General features: G+C 35.6%; 1 protein-coding gene and 1 long non-coding RNA gene across 2 annotated transcripts; one reads left to right on the top strand and one right to left on the bottom strand.

The window, feature by feature from the left end:
* Positions 1-7,664: 7,664 nt before the first annotated feature.
* Positions 7,665-10,791, bottom strand: LOC149563956 (uncharacterized). The gene is made up of 2 exons (XR_016364129.1): positions 10,513-10,791; positions 7,665-8,225 (listed from the first exon to the last, which is right to left on the bottom strand). It is a non-coding gene; the product is annotated as an uncharacterized LOC149563956 (long non-coding RNA).
* A 5,655-nt stretch (positions 10,792-16,446) lies between these two features.
* Positions 16,447-17,022, top strand: LOC149563957 (uncharacterized). Its single transcript, XM_089828275.1, has one exon. It carries the CDS (start codon positions 16,447-16,449, stop codon positions 17,020-17,022), a length of 576 nt encoding a protein of 191 aa, XP_089684401.1.
* Positions 17,023-26,762: the final 9,740 nt, after the last annotated feature.

The following is a 26,762-nucleotide window of genomic DNA, read 5'->3' on the forward strand; positions in this document are numbered from 1 at the left end:
TTTATGGCTTAGCAATTTATGATTGATTGCATTAGCAAAGATACAGATGCACTTAACGACCTGAAGTAGATAAATAGATGTCAAACAAATTGTTAAAAATAATCAACAATCCATGCCTATGCAATGTTCAAGAGAAAAATCCGGAAAGAATCAAAGCAAAGCAGCAAGCCCTCCAGCCCAAGCAATAGATAGAGACAAACCAAGAAAGAAGGATGAAAATAAGTAATAAAAAAACCCATCCAATATCTTTAGTTACCATCACTCATAAAACCTGAAAACTCAATTCCCAATAAGCCAGGATGTAACCAAGATCAACAAGTTTCAAAGTAGATGAAAATACAGCAAGACTGATAAAAAAAGTTCAAACCAGTGTTTCAAATGAGCAATCTAAATCTAAACCAAAACCAGCAAGCCAGATATGATTTCCAAAGGAGCTAATTATATGCAAGAACTGAAATTGACACTAAGATCAGAGCAAGTACAGAAAAATAAAAGCTCAAGATCCAATACTAAAGATGTGCATCTGAGATTAAAGCTTTATAGTTGACAGAATGTCCATGACATCCTCAGCTCCCCTGAATTTTGTACATGTTCTAGAGCAGCTAAGGGTGGTGGGCAGCAGCAGAGAGTTTTAAGAATGATAGCCTAGCCTCAGGCTAGTGGAGTGATGATGTCTTCAGAAGGCCAGAATGGAGAGAGCCATGACAAGATTGTGATGATGATGACTGAGCTTCACGAAAGCAATGTAATTATTCAGAAGTGTAGAGGGAAGGACAGTGCAGTCAAAGCCCAAGAGTCAAAGGTGGGACTCATTTCTTATTTTTGAAATGCAAGTTGAGAACCTGTTGGTAAACAATATATTCAGACCACTCATCAGGAAACCTTACAATGCAGGATGGATTATATGTACGGGGTGCCAAACTGAGTTCCTGCATAAGTACCATGAGCAGCAAGTGTCGTGGAAGTGATTGGATCAGGTGCAGGGAACTGGAAGGGTAAAATGACCAAGGAACAGCAAAAGTTTGTTAATGATACCAGCCATTTGATGTCCATTCAAGGTTATTTGAATGGTAGCTCTGTGCTCAGAAGCTCACTCAAGGTGAATCATATCTGTACGACAAGACATCTGAAAATGTGATTCTGGGTGCATATAGATGCCATGACTTAAAAGTCCTTTAAAATGTTCCACATAGTTTCCTGACAGGAGATGTGGGGACCAGTTTTTGGGATGGGGTTTAGAGGGCCTAAAGTTGGGGATGGCAGGGGGATGGCAGCGGAGCTGGGATGGGAGGGTGGCATTGAAATACAAATTGAGGTGAATTGAAATCTTCAGAGCAAAATCTTAAATATAACATCTCTGTGAGTGCCCCATGAAAAGCAAACTAGTTTTTAACTTTTCACAAAGTTAAAGGTTGCAATCAGTATGTTATGTACCATATAGCAAGAGACCTAGAAGCGTCACTGGCGGAAGGGCAGAGGTGCTGTGGGGGAACAGTTCCTCCAACTCCCGTAGTCTTGGAAACATCCCCATACAGTGGAACACTTCTCATAAAAACATTTACAATTTATGCAAATGAACTGATAAGAAAATTAATATTTACTCATCAATTGCCTTGAAATCCTTAGAAATGTTCCATGGAGTTCCCTGATGAGGAGACATGGGGGCAGGTTTTGGGGATGGGGGGATGAAGGTCCTAAATTTTAGGACGGCAAGAAGACAGCAGGGGGATGGTGGCAGAGCAGTGATGGGAGAGAGGCGTTGATATACAAATTGAGGTGAATTGAAATCTTCAACGCAAAATCTTAAGTATAACATCTCTGTGAGTGCCCCAAGAAAGGCAAACTAGTTTTCACAAAGTTAAAGGTTGCAATCAGTATGTTATGTGCCATATAGCAAGCGATCTGTAACTGTCATGGGCGGAGGTTGCAGAGGTGGAGGTGCTACAGGAGGGGGAGGTGGGGCCAGTCTTCCAAGTCCCCAAATCTTGGAATACTTCTTGTAAAACCATTTATGATTTAAACAAAGGATATGACAAGTAAATTTACTTTTACTCTTCCATTGCCTTGAAATTGATCATTAGATGACATTTGTTCTATGTATGCACGTTCTGGTATTGCAAATGTGCATGCAGATTGCTGAGGAAGCATGTCTAGGAGAAAACAGGTCCAAAATAAAGGAAAAAAAAAATTTGAACTATGAAATTCCTATGCCATTATTACTTTCTTGACCTACTGTAAGTTATCAATGAATGAGACACTTGCAACAGAGGCTTTAGTTCAAATTGTTGAGCTAAATGTTATATGGAAGGACATTATTGTTTTCCTATGATGTGTATAAGGCTATAAGTTTATTGAAATTTCATGAAGGCTGATGTGTCAAGGGCAATGGCTTTGGGAAACTATCAAGGTAAAATCCAGGTATTGCATAAAAGAGAGTTACATCATGTTGTGCACTTTTATCATGTCACGGGTCCGGGCACTAGTAACTTCCTTACAAATACTGCAAGTGATCAGTTGATGAGAGGTCACCAAGCAATCTAGTCTGGCCTTCCAGTTAACAACAAATAAGAGTTGGACTGAAAATCCATGCAGTGTTGTATATGCTTTTTTCAATGCAAATGACATTCATTCAGTCAGAAGTCTATTGACTTTTTCCTTGTATTCAATAAAGCTTTTAAGTGTACAGGTTCCCCCATCCTCTTGTCAAAATTGCATTGCTTTGTCATTGCTGTAACTTGTACCAACATTTATAGATTTATCTATATGTCAAGTTACCTTCTCAAAGCATACGTATATGATATTAAGAGGCAGGTCTCCGTGGAGACGTGTCTCTTTTAACTCTCATTAGTTATCAATAGCATTTGCTTATTAACATGATTAAGAGTGTGATAATAACTTAATAAACTTATATATATATATATATATCTTTGGTGAGAGTTTTATCCGACTAAAACTACACTAACATTAACACTCCCTCTTAGTTAGAGAGGATAAACATATTAAATTATTAATAGATATTACACCATTGGTAATATTAGGAATGACAAATTTTTAAGAATATCTTTGATCAGAATATCTCCACCATTTTGATATCATGAGTATTGGCCTCCATAATATCAACACATGACATTCACCAAATACTCTGAGTAATGGCCTACTGAATATCAACACATGATATTCATCAAGTACTCAATAATAAGGTAATGGCCTCTTGAATATCATGTCACATAATATTCACCAAGTACCTATGATGTATCTATACAAACAACTCATAGACAATCAATTGAATGACATCTAACACTTAATTGTTGATTTACAATATATAATCTATTATTATCGTTTTAAACATTCATGTAAAATGTATATCATGATAGAAAGATTTAAAATATTGTAGGATCATCACCTTTCGATAACTTTTGTAGTTACAAGTAATAATCATTTAGAAGTCGTCACTTCCTCATGATGTACACAGGCGACAGCCCCATACTCACATGACATCACAAGTTTACATTTAATCACCGTGGATACTGTCATGTGGTGTTGTCATGACATCCACCATGAACCATATCGGAGAATAAAGTTTTCACCTCAAACTTAACTCTCATAGAGAAGAATGTATTACAAGGGATTGCACTTGGAACTTCTTCTTCACAAAGAAACACTAACCTTTTGACCTCCTTCTCAAGGTTACTTTCTAATAAAGTGTCAAAACTCCCTCTAAATCTGATATCAACTTTTGAGCTCCTCGTTCAAAATTTCCTCTGATGAAGTGTCAGATGTCAGACTCCCTCAAGTTAATTGAAACATATCGTCTATCTACTTCCTCTCTTTGTCCAAGGTTGCCTCTAATGAATTGCCATGCTACCTCTTGATATAGAAGGATACTCATAATCTCAATCATTAAAGATATTCACTTCAAGAGCCTCACTTTATCCAAAATTATCATCAGATGACTAATGAATTCTAGATCAAAACATATTTGGAGCTACTGTCATAAGGTTAAATTCTGCACAATATTTGGTAGCATGCCTAATGTACCAATCTTATTTCCTACAAAAACGTCACCAAAGACAAAGAAAAAGATCAAGGCAACTAGCTCTTTATAATACGTATAGAAATACAAATAAGAGAGAGACTACAGTGAGTAGATAGATGTAATACTTAAGAATAATAAATACTTATCTGTACAACAACATCCTTGATACAAGTTGCTCCAATGAAGGTCCATATGCATCAAATCTGAAAATGCCTCTATATCAACATTTGTCAAACAATGGGAATGGAACATTGATTATTATTCCCCCCACAATGTAAAACTCCTACTCTTATATCATTGAAGAATTTATTTACATATATCAATTTCATGTTGCCATTGCTATGGAAATAAAATGTTGTGAATGATCCTTTCAAATTTGCATTGTCCTCATAATTGTGTATGCTTTCCTTCACATATTTGTATACATATTTCTCGCAGAATTTGTCATAATTCTTGAGACCACTATAATGTCCCTTGTTGGTTTCCTTAATATTTTGAACTAATTTATTCAATTTACAATGACTTCTTCTACCCACTCCTTAATTTGTAATTAGGCTATGGTCTTAGTATGACTTGCAAATGGGTAAAATAACATTATCTTAGTGCAAGTGTTGGTTATCCTGATACTATGCAAGAGTCATGAGACAAGGAATAGCTCTTATATATTTTGTGGCTTACTCATAATAGAATACTTGTCCAACAAATAAATTCTAAAGATCATTCAATACCATCAAGAGGTGTAGAAGAGACGAGTCTTCATCATGTTGATCACTATCAAATATCTTGTATTGACGCCAATTCAACACTTCATAAGAACACTTGCATGCAAATGAGTTGAATCAAAAAATCTCGACACTTCCATGGTTGACTTGTTTAAGACTCTAAAGTAATTATATTTCACAAGAATCTTGATTGTTAGATGACTTGTATGAGAGACAAATGAGTAAGCTAGAGGCAATCATCAATTGCGATATTTATTATTGGAATATACTTATCCATGTAACCACAGTTCATGACCATGTGATAGTTTTAATGCCACCCAAAATAAATCCATTGATTAAACTCTCCCAATTCTATTAAGTCTCCAAAAGAAGGTAGAAATGCAATCAATCGGTGTTGATTTACTATTGTCTTCTATAGGAGCAGCAAATCCCGTCAACTATGACCAGTCTGATGCTTTACTTTCACCTGGCACTTTGGATGAAAATATCCAATGATTGCAAACTCATGAATCCCCAACTTCACTACAGCTGTAGCCTTATTGGTAGTGGTCCCCCATGGCAACGATGACAAGGATAATATGTATAGATGGGTTTTGATATGCAAATAGATTCGTTGACCACCTGACTTGACAAGGAGCATCATATTTTCTCTTGCAAATTTTTGGATTATTAATCTTCAAATTCTTATCTTCTACTATATTCATGCCTTCAACTGATGTCGCATAGTTTAGAGACTCTCAAAGCTACTCCCTTAAATCTTCAAATACTCCTTTAGACGCATCTGAATTGAATATTATAATCTTCAAAAGTTGATTCAATGTGTGGAAGCATCTGTTGCATTATACAAATTATTTCTAAATCAAATGGGTCCTAATATCTCCATTCCATATTATAAATATATGCAATTTGGGCAGACACGAATTCTCACACTATCTTCCCATTCCTTTGCTTCGATTCTAAACCCGTAACCAACTTCAAAAGGGTGATGATCACATTTGAAAATGTATAGAGCGATTCCACTTGCACCTCCATGCAAGTGAATCACCATGGTGGCAGCTATCAATGTGGAACGACAAATTTTGTATGTACGTTAGCAAGGGGTTCCTAAAATTAAAAAGCTTTGCTCTCTTGGTACAGATATATTGTAAAAAAACCATTGGTTTGAAGAGTGTGCATTCGAGTGCCCTATGCCAACATTTTTAAGAGTTTCTCTTAGCCCAATTCCATCCATTTTGGAGTGTTTGATGTCTTCAGCAAATTGACTCCTATTTAGATTAAGCAAGTGAACACAAAGGGAACATCAAATATCGAATTGATCATCTTTTCAAGCATAACTACTTCAACAAGGTCTCCAACCCATCTGTGTACTGTCAATAATGCTTCTTCAATACGTGTTGATCCACATTCAAGCTCATTAGGCTTTATAGAAGGAAACCACTCTGATACCATGTTATAATTCCATTGCTTTGTCATTGTTGTAACGTGTACTAACAGTTATAGATTTTTGTATATATCAAGTTACCTTCTCAAAGCATATGTATATGATATTAAGAGGCATGTCTCCATGGAGACATGTCTCTTTAACTATCATTGCTTATCAATAGCATTTGCTTATTAACATGATTATGAGTTAAGTATTTTCATATATATTCAAAGTATAATATAGCTGCTATTGCTTTAGGGCCCTTAGGATTTCCCTAGACCACCCTAACACAAGGACACGTCCTCAACCCCACCCCCCCCCCCCCCCCCCCCGTTTTGCCCCACGTCCCAAAGACGGGGATGCACCAAGGACTTGGGGACTCCATTCCCCTATCCTAGTGGCGCCCCCAAAGTCCATCACCCGTCAAGGATGGGGAGACCTGCTGGTGTTGACTATTTGCTGATTCGACCATTTATGTTGAATGTTGAATGTTCCAATTCAATGCAATGTTCAAGTATTTACTCTTTTACATCTTTATATCTCATATTCCAATGCATCTTTTCATAACTAGCATTTTAAATACCATATGTACAGTATTTATAACCCCTCCCATCCCCCGTCACCGTCCCCTTGCTGTCCTCCCACCGTCCCCAAATTAAGGTCCCTTTGTCCCCTTGTCCCGGAGACTTGTCCCACTGTCCTCCAGGGTGGTGTAACCATGATATATATATATATATATCTTCAGTGAGTTGTATCCAACTGAAACCACACAAACATTAACAGTTTCAGTAGTCATGTCTATTTAAGATGTAGTATACAGTGATACACCATGCTAGTTACAGAACTAATCTTCATACTATTATACAAAAATAAACAGTGGAATGTTCAAGAGGTCAAATAACAGTTTTAAAGCTAGAGTTTCACCAAACTGACATATTTTCAAATTAGACAATATATTCCCATATTCTTTAAGTACTATTATACTACATTTTAAACGTGTATTGTGGATTCCATACATTATAAATTTGATCTGATATTGGCATTTTCTTGTACATGTACCTATGTTGGGGTCCTCTACATTTAAGCAAAACTGTTAAAGCTTATGAAGGGAAAGGCATGCTGCATGAGTAGACCTAACAGCATCCTGTCATATAATTTAATAAGCTATTTTGAGCTATTTGGAATAAAGCTTGCGCTGGAATCTTGAGCTATGAAGTTAAGTTATGATTTAAAATTATAATGCTTTACTCCCCAACAGGGTCATCTGCATAAGTCCTCAAGTGGTTTAAATGGGATTACTTATGTTGAGCAGAAGCATAATTATCTATTAATTTGAACCATAGTAATCACACTGTGTGAGCAAATTAATAAAGGTTTAAGATCATGTGATGATCTAAATTCAAAAACAAGAAACATAAACACTTTATCTTCTGAATACATAGCATCTCACTGAAAACAAACTGGCTACATAGACACCAAAGGAAAACCGATAAAGCCTTCAGATAAAATTAGCATTATGAATATAACACAATATTTGTTTAACCCGTTATACTTATAATTCCATACGTTGTCTTATGATGTATGTGACACAGCAAAATATGGACTCTAATTGTAGCCATAATGCATGCATATATTGATGAATGTTTGGTGCATGTGGATTAAGAATTTGCTAGCTGCTCTAGTTTTAAGCACAGCAGTCTTGTGTTTCACCTTCCCTTGGAATAATAATAGAAAGGAATCAAGGTCTTGCAATCCGATATACAGAAAACTGCAGTTGAACTCACACAAAGACATTCATCCTAAAATGCATAATATTAAAAATGCTAGTGTCAGGCTGCCAGCCTATAAGCCTAAGAGCCCAAGCTTCACCACACACAAAGTTGCAAACAGGACATGTGATACTTGTGAAGCCATTTACTCCTTAAACAGAGTGCATATATAAGAAAGGTATGAAAAGATAATTGTCCGTCTGGCCAGCTCCTGCAAGATTAGTGTCTTGTGATTCACCCTTCGTTTGGAATTAATGGAGGTACAGCCCAAGGTTCTGTAATCAGAAATAAATAAACTGAAGTTCAACTGGCACAAAGATAATCATATTAAAAAATATAATTTTTTTAATCAAATCTTATAAACTCAAGAGCTCAAGCTTTGATCACATGTAACGTTGCAAAAAAGATATGCAGCTATCCTAAAGACATTCCCTACTTCTTAAACAAATTACATATATGAGAAAAGAATGACAATAGAGATACAAGAAACGAATTTCCTTCAGCTCTTCTTGCATTATCAATCCAAATGCTTTGATAACAAATCCTCTTGGCCTACGTTGAATAAGTTTCTTACAAATAAGCCTGGACAATCTTAATGACCGTAAAAGTACATACTGTATAATTTCTATAATTTCACAAGAAACAGATAAGAATAGATAAACCCCTGTTACAAAGAAAAGGTTGCCAAAGGGATCCATACATGGTTGAACTGGGATATTCTTTTGTGGCACCATAATATTGCCTCAAGCTATGGAAACTTTTAGATATTGCTTTGATGTTGTGTCCTACAAAGCATGGCACTCGTGCAAAAATTTAACCCATTGTAATATAGTTTACAAAGCTGAAACCATAGGATAAATGTACCTTTTACAGAAATCAGTGTCAACTGCAGCATGAAATCAAACATGCAGTGCTTATTAGGGTGTCATTAGCAGCAGTCATGCTGATGGTTTCACCTTAGTTGCCGGATTCGTGCCCTAGAGGTCGGATCTGGACTCAGGTTCGTGCCGATCTGGTCAGGGTCCATGCTTTTATCCTGTGGATCTGGATGGATCCACGGCCTGCAAATCCATCCGGATCCACAGGGTAAAAGAATGGACCCTGTCGGATCTGCACAAATCCTGCTGGGTCTGTGTTAATCCTCGAGGATCCAGTGCGAATCCGTGTGAATCCGTTAGCATTCACAGGCAGAGAGTGTTTTAAATGGGTCCAACATCATTTTAAATTATTAATAATCATGAAATAAATCAACGATCAAGTATACTAGATTCACAGAATCATATTATGAAATGATTTAGTTTTAGAATGATGTATATTTCTCTAATTTTTTTGTATACACACACACACAAATCCTTACGAATCATAATGGGATTTTCTTTTCCACAAATCCACAGATCCAATTCACGTGCCCGTATTGGACTCCGATTCCAAATCAGCAACTAAGGGTTTCACTGGAGTCTTCTCTCATATTACCAATTTCCCACAAGGAAATCAAGAAAACCCCTGCAGCGTATTCAATATGATCAGCCCATTGCTAATATTCCAACAAGAGTCCTCAGTCCAGCCATTGCCAATAATAGGTGAACGAATGCCAGGACGCAGTAGCACAAGAGTTCAGAAGAAAACGCACTATAGATTATAGATTGCTATACACATTGTGAAGAATGAGATTCTGTAACTCTATATATGTAATGCACTAGGATTCCCCTTAACTGTGAACCTTGTGACGGTCATTGTGTATGAAAAATTGTAATATATAATGGCCCTATCCAAGTTTTATTTCTCATTTTCATTTTGAATGAGGGATAACATATAATCGCCGATATAAATCACCCAAAGCAATGTAAATAATAATTTCCTAATACTCTCAACTCTGTTTAACACTATCTCCTCGGGTCTTGGACTACAATTAGGTTCGTCTATGAGTATAAAATATTTAATCTGTTGTTTTTCCCTTCCCCTTCTAAATTGCCAAGCACGCAAGAAAGGTCCATCAGGCCAAAAAGTCAAGTTGTCTAGTGGATTGACAAGTTTTTGTTTAACATTGAGCTTGGTCACGAGGCAAGAAATTCAAACCATATTTAAGATCGGGGAAACCATTCGCTTGGAGGTTCCCCGTCTTTTTCTTTACCAATGCCACGCTATAATATGCTAAGTGCTTTACCAATTTTCCTTTCTATCATTTTTTTCAGATGCGGGTGCCTGTTAAATAGGCACATTTTGTATATTTTCTTTCTTTTCAATTATTTTACAGATGTGGTTGTCTATTACAGAGATTCATTTTGCGGTATCTCCTAATCTGACCATATAATCTGGTACGCAGTGCATTGCAGAAGATTGGTTTTGCTCTCGCAAGCTTATTTTTTCGATAGTTAAACGTTCTACTTCACTTCGTTAAATGCATTTCAGATTGATAAGCAGAAAAAACTGATCTCATGGGTGTGTGCCCTAATCTAAAGTGAAATGTCATAGATGTATATTTTGCGCTCCAAAGCAGTTCAACCCTGAAAATGTTTTAAAACGAACATCTAACTATTGAAGGCGGTATTGAGATGCACTTACAGGAATCTAATTTTTTTCATCCCGTTGAGGCGGATTTTGATTGGATTTGAAAAATTGTTTATCTCTACGAAGGCCAAACCGCATGCTCTGACGTTCTTCCTCTTGCTTGCGGTGGACATAGACAATGCCTGCACCTACTAAACTCGCCACTGTCACAAACACACCCATTGCCATTTTATTTTCCATTGCATAATCATTCGGGCAGATTCTTTTCTATTCAGGTCGGCTTTTCAATATTAAATGTAGAGATTTTAGCCCTTGGGTTGTTCGTAAGGATTCATTAGTTCTGCCATCGCAGGAATATTTATGTGTGAGTGCTAATATGACATTAACACTGACTAATCAAATGTTAGGCGTTTACACACCAACCAAATTAAAGAATTTAAAAGATTATATGAAATTTCAAATGTTTATATCTTTTTCTAATTTTTCATTATTTTATGAATCACATTTATATTATTTTTGGTGGGGAAGAAAATTAATTTTTTTCAACAAAAATACAAATATTTTTTAACAACATCATGCATTAATAAATGCATTAATTAAAAAAATGGCACTCTGCTCTGCTTTTGCAAAAAAATCGAACCCTTTTCGACCCGCGAAGTCTCGAAGAAAATTTATGCAAAAACATGTGAACACAAGCGGCCTCGGGCCGATTTGGCAGCAAAAGAAACCACAAAGCATAAATGATAAGAGATACTCGGTAAACACAACGAATATATTTGACATTTTAAAAAACGATGCAAAGGAACCTCGCAGCCAGCGATGTAGCAGGGGAAATAAAGATCGTGAGATGTATGTCCAAAATCCTCCTCCGCAGAACTCTCAAATCTGCTCTAAGGTACACCAAAATCTGAATCACCAGATTTTTACGGTAGATCAACTGGATAATCAGATTTGTATTTTCAATTTAACGAGATATGCTCACCCGAAAAAATACAAGGCTATGGTTCCGGATCCATATCAACCAGTTTCACCCTAGGCAGAAAGTTTATCGCCCAAATCTGCTTCTCCAGGTTCATACATCCCCCCTCATCATAGAATCCATAATCCACATCATTCTGTGAACCCTAGTCCATCTCCTAGGTCATCTCCGCGATATGCAAAGGATGAACCGGTCAAATTTTCAAGCAAAGCTATCGAATCTTCATGGGACAAATGCATAAAGAGAGGCATCTTTGCTATTTGGAATGGGCCATAGGATGATTTCCCTCTGTTACTCGACTGGCTGGAGGAGTCCTGCGAGAACCAGGTAAGTATATTCACTTTCTCAGATAATATACTTTTTTTACAATGTTTAGACGAGTCTATCAAAAAAGAATTTTTATTATGGTCTGAGTGTTTTTCTAATGGTCACTATGTTAAATTTATAGATTGGTCCCACAATTTTAAAATAGAAAATTTAGATTGCAAGTTGCCCTCTTGGTTTGTCCTGCCATCCCTCCCTCCGGAGCTTTGTCATGAAGACATTATTAAAGCCATAGGGTCGGAGGTAGGAGAAGTCAGAGGTATTGATGCTTCTTTCTACTGCTGTAACAATGTCAAGGTGTTAATCAATGTGAAGTTCAATCATCCACTGGATTTTAACAAAAAAATTATAACTAGTAAAGCATCTTATGATATCAAGTATCAAACATATAAAAAGAGAATAGTTGATATTTTAAGATTTGATGAATTTCATAAAATCATGCCCAAGATCCTCCCCCTTACCTCAGATATCAGCAGTCAATTTTCTTGGTTGAGGGCAATGAAGAGCAAAATGTTGGAAGATCAGAGCTCTCCAACAGGATTCCAAAGTCAGGTCAATCAGAAAGAAAGGACAGTTGATAAAGCATCAGACAAGGTTTTACCTAATAAAGGAAGACTTAAATCTGTTATAGTTTATATTCCTAAAAAGGACACAGATCTGGGGTTGGATGGTAGTCGCTCTAAAAGACAGAGTAGAAAAAAGGAAAAAGTTGCAGTGGAACATGACAAGGAGAATTGTAAGTCTAATCCCTCACCAAAACAGTTGGTAATCAGAGACAAAGATGCCCCAAAAAGGAGTGTAACAATGTCCATAATAGTCATAAACCAAGATCCAGAACAAGACACAGGAATACATGAGGCTCCTGCAGAGCACAAAGGAAGCAGTATCATGGAAGATGAAAAAGAAGAGAGTCATTGGGAAACAGAAACTATAAAGGGGTCCTCGGCACACATGTATCAGAAGGAGCTTGAAGAGAATAAGGAAAATGTATGACAAGGAGAGATACAAAACAGCACAACAGATTCAGTGAATCATCAAGACATAGATGAAGCAGAAAATAACATGCTTTTCTCTTCACCCAAGGATAGGATGGAAATAGCAGTTTCAAGAACAGAACCACAAGAACCTCAGTAGTTGAATATTGATATACTCCCTGAAGTAGAATTAACCACTCTGATACTTGATGGAACTAGAAGAGCTTCAAAATTTTGGCAAACTCCGGATGGGCATCCTTTCTCGCCTTTCAACCCAATAGAGGTTCAGTCACAAACTTGGATTGATGACAAGAGTCCAGAAGTCTCAATTGTAAAAGTCCTTCAGCATTTTTTAAATGAGGATCTAGAATTTACACCAGAAACTGGTACGTTAAAGGTTGAAGATAATAGTTTGGAATAGTTAACAGAGGAGCTCATTCAGGTCTTTGACTTTGATAACCTAGATAAGAGCACTACCTCTCAAAAAGAGGAGCTGGTACAAAAAATAATCAAAATTGGGAGGAGATATATATACAACTGAGGATCTCCAAAGGGATATCATAGAGATCCAGATGGAGGACAGTGTAAGGAAACATGACAGATAGAGTGGAAATACACCAAAAGGCAATCAGAAAGATGACAGGACAAACATTGGAGAGTCGACAGAAATAGAAAATAAAAAATTTGAGGAGGACAGTCTCAAGCATCAGATCTCCAAGGAATTGGAAATGGAGGAGTTTGTAAGATTAGAGAAAGGATTTGCATCATCAGATCAAGATCTGGATATATTTCAGCAAGAGCTTGGTATACAAATGAATTAGGAAGGTTTAACCTCTCCAAATTATGGCAAGCCTAAAGGAAAAAGAGGTAGGAGATCACTGAAGGAATTACATGAAACTGAAGGTCTAGCCAGAGAACAGAGAAAAATTGATGAGCTTCTTATCATGGGGAAGGGGAAGAGCCTTCCTAAGGCAATATGAGGATAACATCTTGGAACGCTAGGGGTCTTAATGCCCCTAGCAAAAAAAGGTTATTTAAACAATATTTTAAAAAAATTAAATAAAAAATAATATTAATTCAAGAAACCAAACTTAATAAAGGAGAAGGCGCTAAACTTAGTAAGATGTTAGGGTTATGGGATTCAATCTTAATTGAGGCAATAGGTGCCTCGGGGGGTTTAGGAATTATTTGGAACCCTAGGAAAGTAAATCTAACATATCTAGTAAATAATAATAACTAGCTGTGTGTGAGTATACAGAGCATAAAATCAGATATGAAATTCATTTTTATAAATGTGTATGGTCCTAATAGTATAATAGGGAAAAAAACTGTTTGGGATGAATTAAGTTCGGTTATTACAAAGCACAAAGAAAGCTCGACTATATTAGGAGGAGATTTTGATACGATTCTAAGTTTAGATGAGAAAGTAGGGGGAACTCAACATCTGTCGCTCTCGTCTATAGAATTCAAATTATGGATTGACAAACTTAGTTTACTAGAAATTCCATCAAGTAATGGCATATTTACATGGAATAATAGAAGAAAGGATAATGATTATATCGCGGAAAAATTAGATAGATTCTTTACTGTAGGTAATCTTTCTTCCTATAATAAGGAATTTCAATCCTCCATTCTGCCCTTCGCAGGATCAGATCATTTCCCTGTTTGTTTGGAGATTTCGGAACCATCTAAACCTCCCAGAAATCCTTGTAAGTGTGAAAAGATGTGGTTTCAAGATCCGAGATTTCTTGAATTGGTTAAAACATGGTGGACTCAAGCAAATTTTGCTGGGTCAAAAATGTTCATTTTTGTTTCCAAACTCAAATTGTTGAAATAAAATATTTTGAGGTGGAACAGAGAACACTTCAACAATATTTTAAAGAAAAACTAGAAATTGAAGAAAAATTGGAAAACCTGAATTAGGAAATTATAAAATATGGTATGAATTATGAGAAATATACTTTAGAAAAAGAACTCCTCATGAAACAGGAAGATATTTTATCCAAAGAAGAAACCTACTGGAGACAAAAATCCACAGAGAAATGGTTGGATGAGGGAGATCGGAACACTAAGTTTTTTCACAATTCTACGATCCAGAACTGAGCTTTCAAGAAAATTACCAGCATCTCGACTCCGCAGGGTTTACATATAGAAAGTCCACTAGAAATAGCAGACACAATAGTTTCTCATTTTAATAATTTACTGAATAACTATGAAGGGTCTAATAGGGAGGCACAGTCCCAAATGCTCAAATTTTTCCCAAAACTGGTCACTGCAGAAGATAATAAAAATCTAAATGGACCAATAACTTTGGAAGAGGTAAGATCAGTGGTCTTTAATATGAGCCCAAATAAATCCCCAGGTCCTGATGGGTTTCAAGCCTTCTTTTTTCAAAAATGTTGGGATATACTAGGGGAAGACTTATGGAAAGCAATTGAAGCATCAAGGAATGGTGGGTCTCTATTGGCTAAAATCAACTATTCCTTCTTCACACTTATCTCTAAGAAGGATTGTCTGGAACATCTTGGAGACTTCCGCCCTATTGCTCTATGCAACACTATTTATAAAATATTTTCAAAAGTTATAGCTAATAGACTCAACGTAATCACGCCAAAATTGATTTCTGAAGAGGAGACAGTTTTTGTTCCAGGAAGATCGATTTTGGATGGCATACTCATAATTCAGGAAGTCATTCACTCGGCTGCCATATATAAAGAAGCATGTATGTTTATGAAGTTAGACATACAGAAGGCTTACAATATGGTTGACTGGCATTTTCTCTGTAAAGTTTTAGAAGCATTTGGTTTTTCTCATCAATGGGTAAATCTAATATTTAAGTTTATTTCTACTCCGAAGATTTCGGTTCTCATAAATGGGACGCCTGAGGGATTTTTTGAAATTTCTAGGGGTATTAGGTAGGGAGACCCTCTATCTCCCTCTCTCTTTATTCTAATGGCTGAAGCCTTTGGGAGAGCAGTCTCCTGCGCTTATCAGGAAAGAAAGATCTCTGGTATTGCTGTTACCAAGAATCTTCCTAATATTACACATCAACAGTATGCAAATGACACCATTCTACCTGGCAAGAGCTCCATCCAAGAGGCCAAGGGTTTTAAAAGCATAATTCAACAATATATGGATGCCTCAGGTCAGAAGGTTAATAAAGAAAAATCGGAAATTTTCTTCTTGAACACCTCTCTTGAAATGGAAAATAGGATATGTGGAATTATGGGATACAAAAAGGGAATGTTCCCTTGTAAATATTTAGGCATCGCCCTGGAGAAGAATTTGAGGTACACCAAAGTTTGGATGGACACGATTGAAAAGGTGGATAAGCGGATTGAAAGCTGGAAAAATAAGTGGCTCTCTAAGGCTGGTAAGATTACCAAGATCCGAGCAGTCCTTTTAGCTACTCCAATTTTTCCCATGGCATGTCTTCCTCTCAATAATTGGATGTCCAAGAAATTTGAGACCAAACTTAGAAATTTCTTGTGGAAGGATAAGGAAAATGACAAGAAACTTGCTCTTATTAAATGGGATAACTTATGCAAACCCAAGGAATGTGGGGGTTTAGGAATAAAGAAGCCACAATGGTAGAACGAGGCTTTGGGAGCTAAACTTGTGTGGAGGTTATACCAAGAAAATGAACACAAATGGGCCAAAATTCTATATTATAAATATCTAGATCCATCGGACCCGGAATCATTGTTCAGGATGGAAAGATTACTGAAAGGGTCGGAGTGTTGGAATTTCATGTCAAAATTTCGAGGTATTATTAGCAAATATCTAACTTGGGATGTGGGGGTAGGGAATAAAGCCCTGTTCTGGGAAGATTCATGGGATAGACTACTCCCTATTCATTCATCCCCCAATTTAGAGAACCTTATAACTAAGTTGAAATCATTGTGGGGTTGTAAGGTCAATGATTATAAAGTTAAAGAGATGTTGGATGGGGAACTTCGATGGAGATTGCGCTCCATTGATGATTTAGAACTTGAGCCGAATTCAACTGCTACTTTTGAAAAGATCATATCAAATAGGAAAATTAAACAATCTGAAAGGTCGGATAGTCTTATCTGGGCTGGATCAAAGGATGGAGTTTACAATGTGAAGCTTGGGTATCAATCTATTATTCATTCGCAACAGTGGAACTATGTGGAAATCCCTTTAAAATTGTGTTGGGATGCAGCTTGCCTACCTAAGGCGGGTTTCTTTTTATGGATTGCCCTTCATAACAGAGTTCTGACTGCAGATAGATTAGCTAGATTTGGTATCATGGGCCCCAACTAATGTGTTATGTGTAAACAGAGCAATGAAGATGTAGACCACCTCTTCCTCAATTGCCCTTTCGCTCAAAATTGCTGGGAATGGATTAAATCCCGACTTAAGTGGTCAACCCCCTTTCAGAATACCCTCAAGGGGCTCCTAAACTCCTGGCCCACACATGTGGTTTGTGGGGTATATAGTAAACTTTGGAATACTTGCCCATCCCTAGTGGTATGGGAACTTTGGAAAGAAAGAAATCATCGTATTTTCAAAAATAAAGAGCGGAATTTAGACAGTTTTTTGTTAAAATTGGAAGTGGCTATAATAGAAGTTATGAATGCTAATCTAAGGAAATCCTCCCATGAAGAAGGCTCTTTCTCATTTTGTGATGGTATAATGAAGAAACAATGGGCTAATCTGATCAACCCCCCCATGGTATATGCAGCCAGCAATAAGGAGGCAAGGGCAAATTGTAAATGGGTTCCTCCACCCCTAGGTTGGCATAAACTGAACTTCGATGGTGCAGCAAGAGGGAACCCCGGTATAGCTAGTGTAGGTTGTATCATCAATGATGAGGATAGGCAGTGGATTGCAAAGCTAGCCTCTCCTCTTCCTCTGGTTTCTAATAATATGGCAGAATGTGAAGCACTAGAGAAAGGTCTAAAACTATGTCATAATTTAGGTCTATCTAAAATCGTCATCGAAGGTGACTCTCAAGTCGTCCTTAATGCCATTAGGAAAAAAAAGACTCCTAATTGGATCTTGAACTCTAAACTCCAAGAAGTGTTGCTTTTAGTGGAAAATTTTGAAGATGTCCTGATCAACCACATTTACCGAGAAGGTAATGCAATGGCTGACAGACTTGCCAACAGGGGTGCTGATGGAGAATCGCTCTTGATATACAACTTAGAGTCTTCTCCTCCTTTGTAGAACTAGAGAGAATTTCATAATTATTCTCTCTTATTATCTATAAATATATATACTCATATATAAATGCATATATATATTCATATGCTAACATAAACATAGACATATATATATTGGTATATACAGATTTATAGTTTCTTAGATACAAATCTGTACTTATTAATATTTCGAAATATATACTTTTAAACACTATATCTAATTAAATAGGAAGAAATAGATAATATAGTAGAATTATTAAGTTATTTTTTATATTTTCACCCTTGTATCCCTACTTTCTATAATTAAGAGTGTATTATAATTATTAAAATACTATTAGTCTGTAGCTTTATTGCTAGTCTTAGTATATCCTGAGATATATCCCTTTCATAATCTTTTTGATTAGTGTACTTATTGCTACTATTTAGGTGAAACCCAATTATCTATAATTATAGTTCACCTTAGGAACTTATTCTTATTATGTCGTTGATGGTCTGATTTATATAGGGACTTCACTCAGTAAGAAGTGCATCAGGACATAACTACAATGATAAGATTTATAAATTATCTAGCAAATTGGCCTTATCCTAAAATCTCCATTCGCTTTCGTTTTGCTGTTCTGTGCTTTCCAGCTGTCCTCTAGTTGAAGATCGTGTTAATAGATATTATTACTAATTGGGGGTCCAGAAGGTTATCGTTAGGAAATATGATTTGGGATTAGGGGGGAGCGAGTTCTGAATTTGCCACTTGGCTCATGTGGTAAAGGCTCTGGAAAATGTGATCTAATACTCAATGTTTAATATGAGTAGCTGAGGTCATTGCCAACCAAAGATTTTATTCCTGTTTAAAGGGCACGGAGGATAGATCAGATAATGATGGTTTTTTCTGTTATATGGGAATGAAGTTTTGAGCGAGCGCATAGATTTAGAGTGACAGGTTTCTACCACTCCTGTGTGTTTGTCCGTTGCTACGATGGAAACTAATGTGAGTGTCTATCATACGATAGAAAATAGAACAATGGCCTTTCTCGAGAAGGTAATGCCGAAAAGATGGAGTCATCTTCTGAGAAATGTAGATGATATGACGTGTTTTTTTGTGAGTAGGGTGTTAGGGGAAGATGCCTTTGATTATAGGGTGACTTGGAGAACCAACAGCTCAATAATTGGAACTTTCATTGGAGTGATGGTAAGGGCAAAGATTGGGAAAGAAGAGATTGTTAGGCTTTGTGAAGATATTTTCAATCCTGTCTGGAGGCGAGGGCTAGAGAAGGCGGTTCACAGCATTGATGAAAAGGGCATAATCCCTTACCCTAAAAAATACATGGGTCTTCCCTTGGGTGCAGAAGAGTTGAAGACTGCCCCACGTCGACAATGTCTCATGGTTAGGGAAAATCTGGCCTTTTTTAGGGCATGGCCTTGAATGGAAGCAAGTGTTAATTTCCTCCTATGCTGGAGTGGGATTAGGGCAGAAGATAATCTGGATTGGGTGGTCAAATATATCAACATGTTTAAATCCTATGCAAGCCCAGGTGTAGTCTTCAATGACCTCAACGCCTTGGAATTTTGCATTCTTAATGCGGAAAAATCGAGCAAACTCAAAGTCGATTATGTACTCCCTCCAAATTTAGTCATGGATGATCTAGACTCTGTTACAGAGGTGATTATGATCTCATGGAAATATTAGTATTTGGTTTCAAGTTTTTGATATCTAGTAATAGATGGCGGTTATGTACCTAGTTAAACTGATCTATCATAGTATGCCTACAGGTATGTTTAGGGTTCCTTAATCAGTATAATATAGGGTGTTGTGTCTATCCTTGTTATAGTTATACATAGTAAAGTATTGTAAATCTTTGACAATATAGTTTTGTAAGGTAATATTTGATAATAGAAACATATTTCCAAATGGTTGGTGTTTTGATGGGTCCAGAATTTGAGCCCTGCTTTATTTGATTTATTAAGGTAGCGATTTAAGAAATTTTGTGGCTGGTGACAATTAAATTTTTAGGGATTGCGTTGTCGGTGATAGTTATACAGATATGGATTGTATTATCAAGAAATGGTATCCTTTCCTTTAATAAATTAAGCATTTGGGTTTCTTTGAATGAATGAAAATCTAAGAGCGTGTCCCAGAATTTCTTCAGAATGTCAATAAATGCTTCCTCTGTCAAGATTTTATTTGTTTTCCCCATTCGAGCCTTGAATGTTGAGTCGGTATATAATATCGTAGACTTCATGATATCTGCTTTGATTAGATTTATTGGATGGGAAGCTTCTTTTTTTTTTAATAAGGTACAAAGATTTGTTAGAAATATCTTGAAATCTGAAACTTTGGTTTTTTTTTTTTAAAAGTACATAGTTGCTCGGATGTTTTGCATTTTTAGACTTAATATTGTGAATTCTCGGGCTTCCTTCTCGGTCTGTAAAGATATCCTAGGTCATAAAATGGTTAATCCTAATTTCATAGAACAGGGGATCTGTACTAAGATCTCCCTTAATGTTAAGATATTGGTTTCTATATATCAGTCAGATAATTAAGTAATTAGAGTCTATTATTCCTTGTTTGTGGATCGTAATTAAGATTGATCTAATAGATCTGAGGGTTGGCATTTTAGATATTGCTTACTCTCAGGATCGCATATTAGGTAGGTAATGGCCTTTGTTTTAATTCATTGTTTATAAAACTCACTTTTTAGTTCAATATCCCCATCTTAGTTCTAGCAAAGGTTTAATATAAGGAATTAAAATGTTTAATGGACTAAAATAAGATGTGACAACTAGATAGATTATTAATTATATAAGGTCTTATAAGGAATATACATATATTGGATTTTGAATGAGTATTTTGAAAGAGGATTTCATTAGGCTACTAACAATCCTTGTTTCTTGAAGAAAGAATTTCTTGACAGGTATTTTATTTCGGATTCTTCACATATAGTCAGAAGGAAGCCATATTGAGTCAAATTTCCATGGGAATTCCCATATGTAATCTTATGTAATTTGTTAACTCATGTAACTTTGAGAACCGGGGTATGCCCCTACGGTAATGTAATAATATAGGACACGAGTCCCAGGCAAGACTGGAGGTTTTCTTCTCTGTTCTTTCCTACTAGTGCCCGTTTAAATGGATAAACTCTATGTATCTTTTTTTCCTTTCTTTAATATATGATCCAAGGCCTTGGTCGTTTATCGATCAAAAAATAAATAATAAATAATAAATAAATAAATAAATGCATTAATTACAATTTATCTTTTCTACATTTGTGATAAGTTGATAAGATTTTTTTTTCAATTATGTTATCTTCCACCTTACACGTCTTATCAACCTTACACATATCTAATCAATATTAATTATCACAATCTAATTTTCTTAAGTTAAATATTTTTAATTTCTTATTTTAAATATATTTATTATTAGTTTTACACTGATATTTATTTTTGGCTATTTGATATGACTTGTTCCTAAAACTTCATGTAATGCATAAGTTCAAATTATACTTTATGTGTGTGTATATATATAATTATTAATTATGTCTTTTTAATATAATTTCAATATGTTATATGTTTGTATTTTAATTTCTATTTTTTTTAAAACTTTGATTTTTAATAAAAGTAGTTCATTTATTACTATTATTTCTCTTTTATAAAAATAAATTAAACAATATTATTTTTTACTTATATTTTATAATAGTGTTTGTAATATGTATAATTGATAAGTGTTACAATTTATAAATTATATCATTTATTATTATTAATATTTTTTATTTAAATAATTTATCATTTAATTTAAATATACTTAAAATTTAAATATATTTAAAATTTAAATATATATTTTAATATTAAATTAATAATTATATTTTATATCATCGAAATTTATTACTTATCTATCCATTTTAGATCTTCTCAGTAGAGCAATCACAAAATTGGCTTAAACTAGTGGCAAGCAATTACACATATAACAAAGAGACAATGATTATTGTAAAGTTTCTACAAATTCTGATAACCAATACTGAAATAATGATTTAGGTCTTGCTAAAAAATTGAAAAAAGTTTGGACTGAGAAGGAAAAATGGCAAAAAGAGCGAAATCTCGAAACAACGAACTCTGCCCCATCTCGAAATCTTATGAACACCAGCAACAATCAAAACCCTTTCCCCCTCTCCAAATCCAGAACAAGTATGAAGTCCTTGCATTGCAGGAAGATGACCAAATCTATCACCACAGTAATGGAGACAACAAATTCGAAACCCTGGTCAGGCTACATTTAAACCGGAACAAAGAAATCTTGAAAAGACAAAGCTCGAAAGCTGAAGAAGGATGGCAATTGGTAATAAACAGGAGAAAACAAAGCCAATACCAACCAGAACAAATCGGGGAAGCAGCAAGAATTCAAAGACAAAAGATCTTTTATTACAAGACCAGGAATGCATTGGGCTCGAAAATTAACCCTAACACTAAGATATGCAAAATGCCTCACTAGGAGAAGAAAGAAGAACGACCAAAAATCATATCAGAAGCAAACTGTATTCCTTTAGGGCCGACGAAAAAGACATTACCAAAAGCTATAAACACCCCTGAGCATCAAAAGCACAAACACAAACACGATCTGCAGACAGCAATGACAGTCAAAAGGAAAGCAACATACATTCCGTCACATTGAAAGAATTACCAAGAAGCAACCAATTGGCAAAGACCCTCAACAAAAAATAGAGAATACGAAGAAATCATTATCAACAATCCACATAATGAAGGGAAATGGAAGGACTGCGATAAGAATGACATCTACATGTACTGGAATGGCCCATTAAAGAAAAGTCCCAAGCTGGTAAGCATCATAGCCAAAAAATGGGGAGATAAGGTAAGTAGTATCACTTCCTTCGCTGAACAATACTGGTTCATTTTATGTAGAAATGCTAAGGATAAAGAGGAAATTTTAACATTGGATAACTATTTTTACAAAGGGCACTATATCAAATTCCTAACATGGAAACCTAATTTTAATAAAAATTTAAACAGAAAACAAAAATATGATCAAATGGATGGAGAGTACAAAATTCCATCAAAATTAATGGAGTAAAACACAATCAAGAAAATTGGTAATTCTCTAGGAATAATCATAGGGTTTGAAGATAATATAAAAAGAATAAATATAATCAAGATCATAATAAAGTCAGATCTTAATCAACCAAATGTAAAAAGATAATCACAAACAGATCCATTTATTTCCTAACTTTTAAAGAATACTCGGGAAAAATAGACAAAATTCTAGATCCAAACTTCTTTAAATCACATATCAAAAATAACATTAAAGATAGATCAACGATTAAAAGATGCAAAAGCAAATAGCAAGCACAGGCAGAGGAGGTTAAGGAAGATTTGGGAAAACTTAGAACAAAGAAAAGTGAAGAGCACGAAACCAACAATTCAGACAAAAGAAAGCCAAAAAAGAATAAAGGACTTCCACAAGAAGAGATGGGAAAACTTGAAAACACATAGGAAGATTGGTCGGATAATATCAGCGCCAAACACTCACTGAATAAATTTAAGAAATGCAAGGACTGTCAATTGGAAAAAGAAATGATAGAAGAGATGGAATCGAATATCAAGAAACTAAATCAGTTTAAGTGCAAAACACTTCTAATTCAAAATGATCTAATTGATCAGAGTGTATTAGCAGAAGAAATCCATAAGGAACATAAAGGGAAAAGAATTAGAATCACAGAAACAGGGGAAACTTCAGGAAGCAACAAAGAAAAAATAAAGGAATGGATGGGGGAACAAACAAAGGATACAACAACCAGCGAGCACTTGGATCAAAGACTAGAAGAGGGACAAAGCATGAACATATCACACGAAAGAGAAAAGGAGAAGGAAAGACAAGAGCAAGAGATTAACATTCCACCAGAAGACTCGGCCCTATGGAGTAACATAACAATAAGAAAGAAAGGGAAAAAGAAAAGCTACAAATTCTGGCAAACCCCGAGCAACGAGAAGGATATGTTTGCACCAACCCCAGAGAAGGCAAAATCAGGTTCAAAAATAAGAGAGATATCTCTAGAACAACAATATCCTTCAAATAAAGAGCAAAGAATAAGGAACGAGCCACAGGAAAACATAGAGGAAAATGATGGAAATAGGGAAGGTAAAGATAATAGGCTAGACTGTCCCATAGAAAGTAAGGAACTCCAAATAAGCAAATTAATAATCCAAGAAATCATAAGAGAAGATTTGCAAGAAAGAGAAGATTCAACAATTGCTAAAGAAGTATTAAAAGAACAAAATCTTGAAAGGATAGGTATTGCAGTAAATCAGGAAGGAATGAAAACACCCAACTGTGGAAAGGCAAAGTAGAAACGTGGAAGGAAATCGTTAAAGGAGCTCAGAGAGGTAGATGGTAAGGTAAAGGATCAATCTAAGATATTAGATATTCTATTAAGTGGGAAGGGGAAGAGCCTTCCCGAGGAAAAATGAAGATCATGACATGGAATGCTAGGGGCTTAAATGCCCCTAGCAAAAAATGCTTGCTCAAGCGTAATCTCACTTTATTTGACTCAGATATAACATTACTACAAGAAACCAAATTAAACTATGAAGAGGGTATAAAACTCAGTAAGAAATTGGGGAAATGGAAATCAGAATTCCATCAATCACAAGGAGCATTAGGAGGACTCAAAATAATTTGGAACCAACGGCAAATCAACACAGAAATCCTCTCTTGCCAAACTAACTGGATGGGAGCAAAAGCAACCAGCACTAAGACTAACCTGCAGATAATCATAATTAATGTGTACGGGCCTACCCAAATAGCAAACAAATTAATGGTTTGGAAAGAAATCAGTACTTTTATCAGATCATTGCCCCAAGAGACAGTCATCTTAGGAGGAGACTTCAATGTGATAAAAAGTAAGGAAGAGAAACACGGAGGAATTAACCCAACACCTAGAGCCATGGAAGATTTCAAAAACTGGATCCAAGAAGACTCCCTTATGGATATTACCACAAAGAATGGAATCTATACATGGAATAACAAAAGGAAAGGTTTCTGTTACATAGCAGAACGACTAGACAGATTTTTACTGAAAAGAAACCACAGTATGGATAAGCTAACATATGCAGAAATCCTATCAATGGTAGGATCGGATCATTTCCCAGTAAAAATGGAAATAAAGGATAGATCAAACCAAGCAGGAACCCATTCAAATGTGAGAAAATGTGGTTTAAGGACAAAACATTTATAGATCGGATCAGAGAATGGTGGCAGGAGGAACAATTTCGGGGATCCAAAATGTTTTGCTTTGTATCAAAACTAAAAAGCATAAAAGAAAAAACCCTAAAATAGAACAACACACATTTTAAAAACATCTTTAAAGAAAAATTAGATATTGAAGAAAAGATTAATAACTTGAATAAAAAAATTATTAAGAAAGGCATGGATAATGAAGCCTACCATTTAGAAAAAGAATACCTAATAAAACATGAAGAAATTTTAGCTAAAGAAGAAATATACTAGAGACAAAAATCCAGAGAAAAATGGTTAATGGAAGGTGACTGCAACACAAAATACTTTCATAATAGTACCATCCATAATAGAAATTTCATCAATATATCAAAGATCAAGAATCAAGAAGGGGAGCTAACTGAAAATCTAGTAGAGATTGCAGCTATCTATGTCAAATATTTTAATGAAATACTTAATAACTACGAAGCATCAAATAAAACAGCCTAGGAGGAGATGCTTAAACATATCCCAAAACTAATTTCTTTGGAGGACAACAAATTCCTTAATGAACCTATCTCCTTACAAGAGGTTAAAACAACTCTTTTCAAAATAAGGCCGGACAAATCACCTGGTCCAGATGGCTTCCAAGCCTTCTTTTTTTAGCAATGTTGGGACATAATAGGTGAATATTTATGGAAAGCCATGGAAGCTACACGGAATGGAGGATCAATATTAACCAAAATCAAGCACACTTTCCTCACTCTTATTCCTAAAGAATGCGAGAGTGTAACGCCCGGGGATTTTAGACCAATCACCCTATGTAACACCATTTACAAGGTCTATTCAAAAAATTTGGCCAATCGACTTAAGAGACTCCTTCCAAAACTTATATCAGAAGAACAAACATGATTCATCCCAGAAAGATCAATTTTAGATGGTATATCAGTCATACAGGAAACAATACATTCAGCAATCAAAAACAAAGAAGCTTGCATGTTATTAAAATTAGATATACAAAAAGCATACGACAAAGTAGACTGGAGATTTCTATGCAAAACACTCGAGGCATTTGGTTTCTTGAAACAATGGATTAACATTATCTTTCAATGTATTTCTACCCCCAAAATTTCCCTTCTCATCAATGGTACCCCGAAAGGTTTCTTTAACATATCAAGGGGCATTAGACAAAGAGACCCGATATAACCTTTCCTATTCATTATCATGGCAGAAGCATTCAGAAGAGCAATTAAAATAGCAAAAGTAGAAAAAAAATCAAAGGTGTTAAAGTAATGAAAGAAGTAGAAAATACTACCACCAACAATTCGTAGATGACACTATCCTTGCGGGGATCAGTTCCTTAAATGAAGCAAATCAGATGAAGAATATTATAGAAACATACACCAAAGCATCAGGGCAAGTGGTAAATGCAGAGAAATCAAAAATCTTCTTTTTAAACACACCTAAAGACACAGAAGATCAAATATGCAACAAATTAGGATTCAAAAAGGGTAGTATGCCCTTCAAGTACCTAAGAATGTTCGTCGATAAGAATAACAAGACTAACCCCGGTTGGGATTACATCTCCAGCAAAATAGATAACCATACAAAATTATGGAAAGGAAGATGGTTAACAAAGGTTGGGA

Source organism: Cupressus sempervirens, chromosome 4, assembly GCF_028749045.1.
Source record: "Cupressus sempervirens isolate cs-2001-9-10 chromosome 4, ASM2874904v1, whole genome shotgun sequence".
NCBI classification, from domain to species: Eukaryota; Viridiplantae; Streptophyta; class Pinopsida; order Cupressales; family Cupressaceae; genus Cupressus; species Cupressus sempervirens.

Coding starts and splice junctions, on each gene's coding strand:
- LOC149563957 (XM_089828275.1), top strand. CDS start 16,447: ATGGAAAGATTACTGAAAGGGTCGGAGTGTTGGAATTTCATGTCAAAA.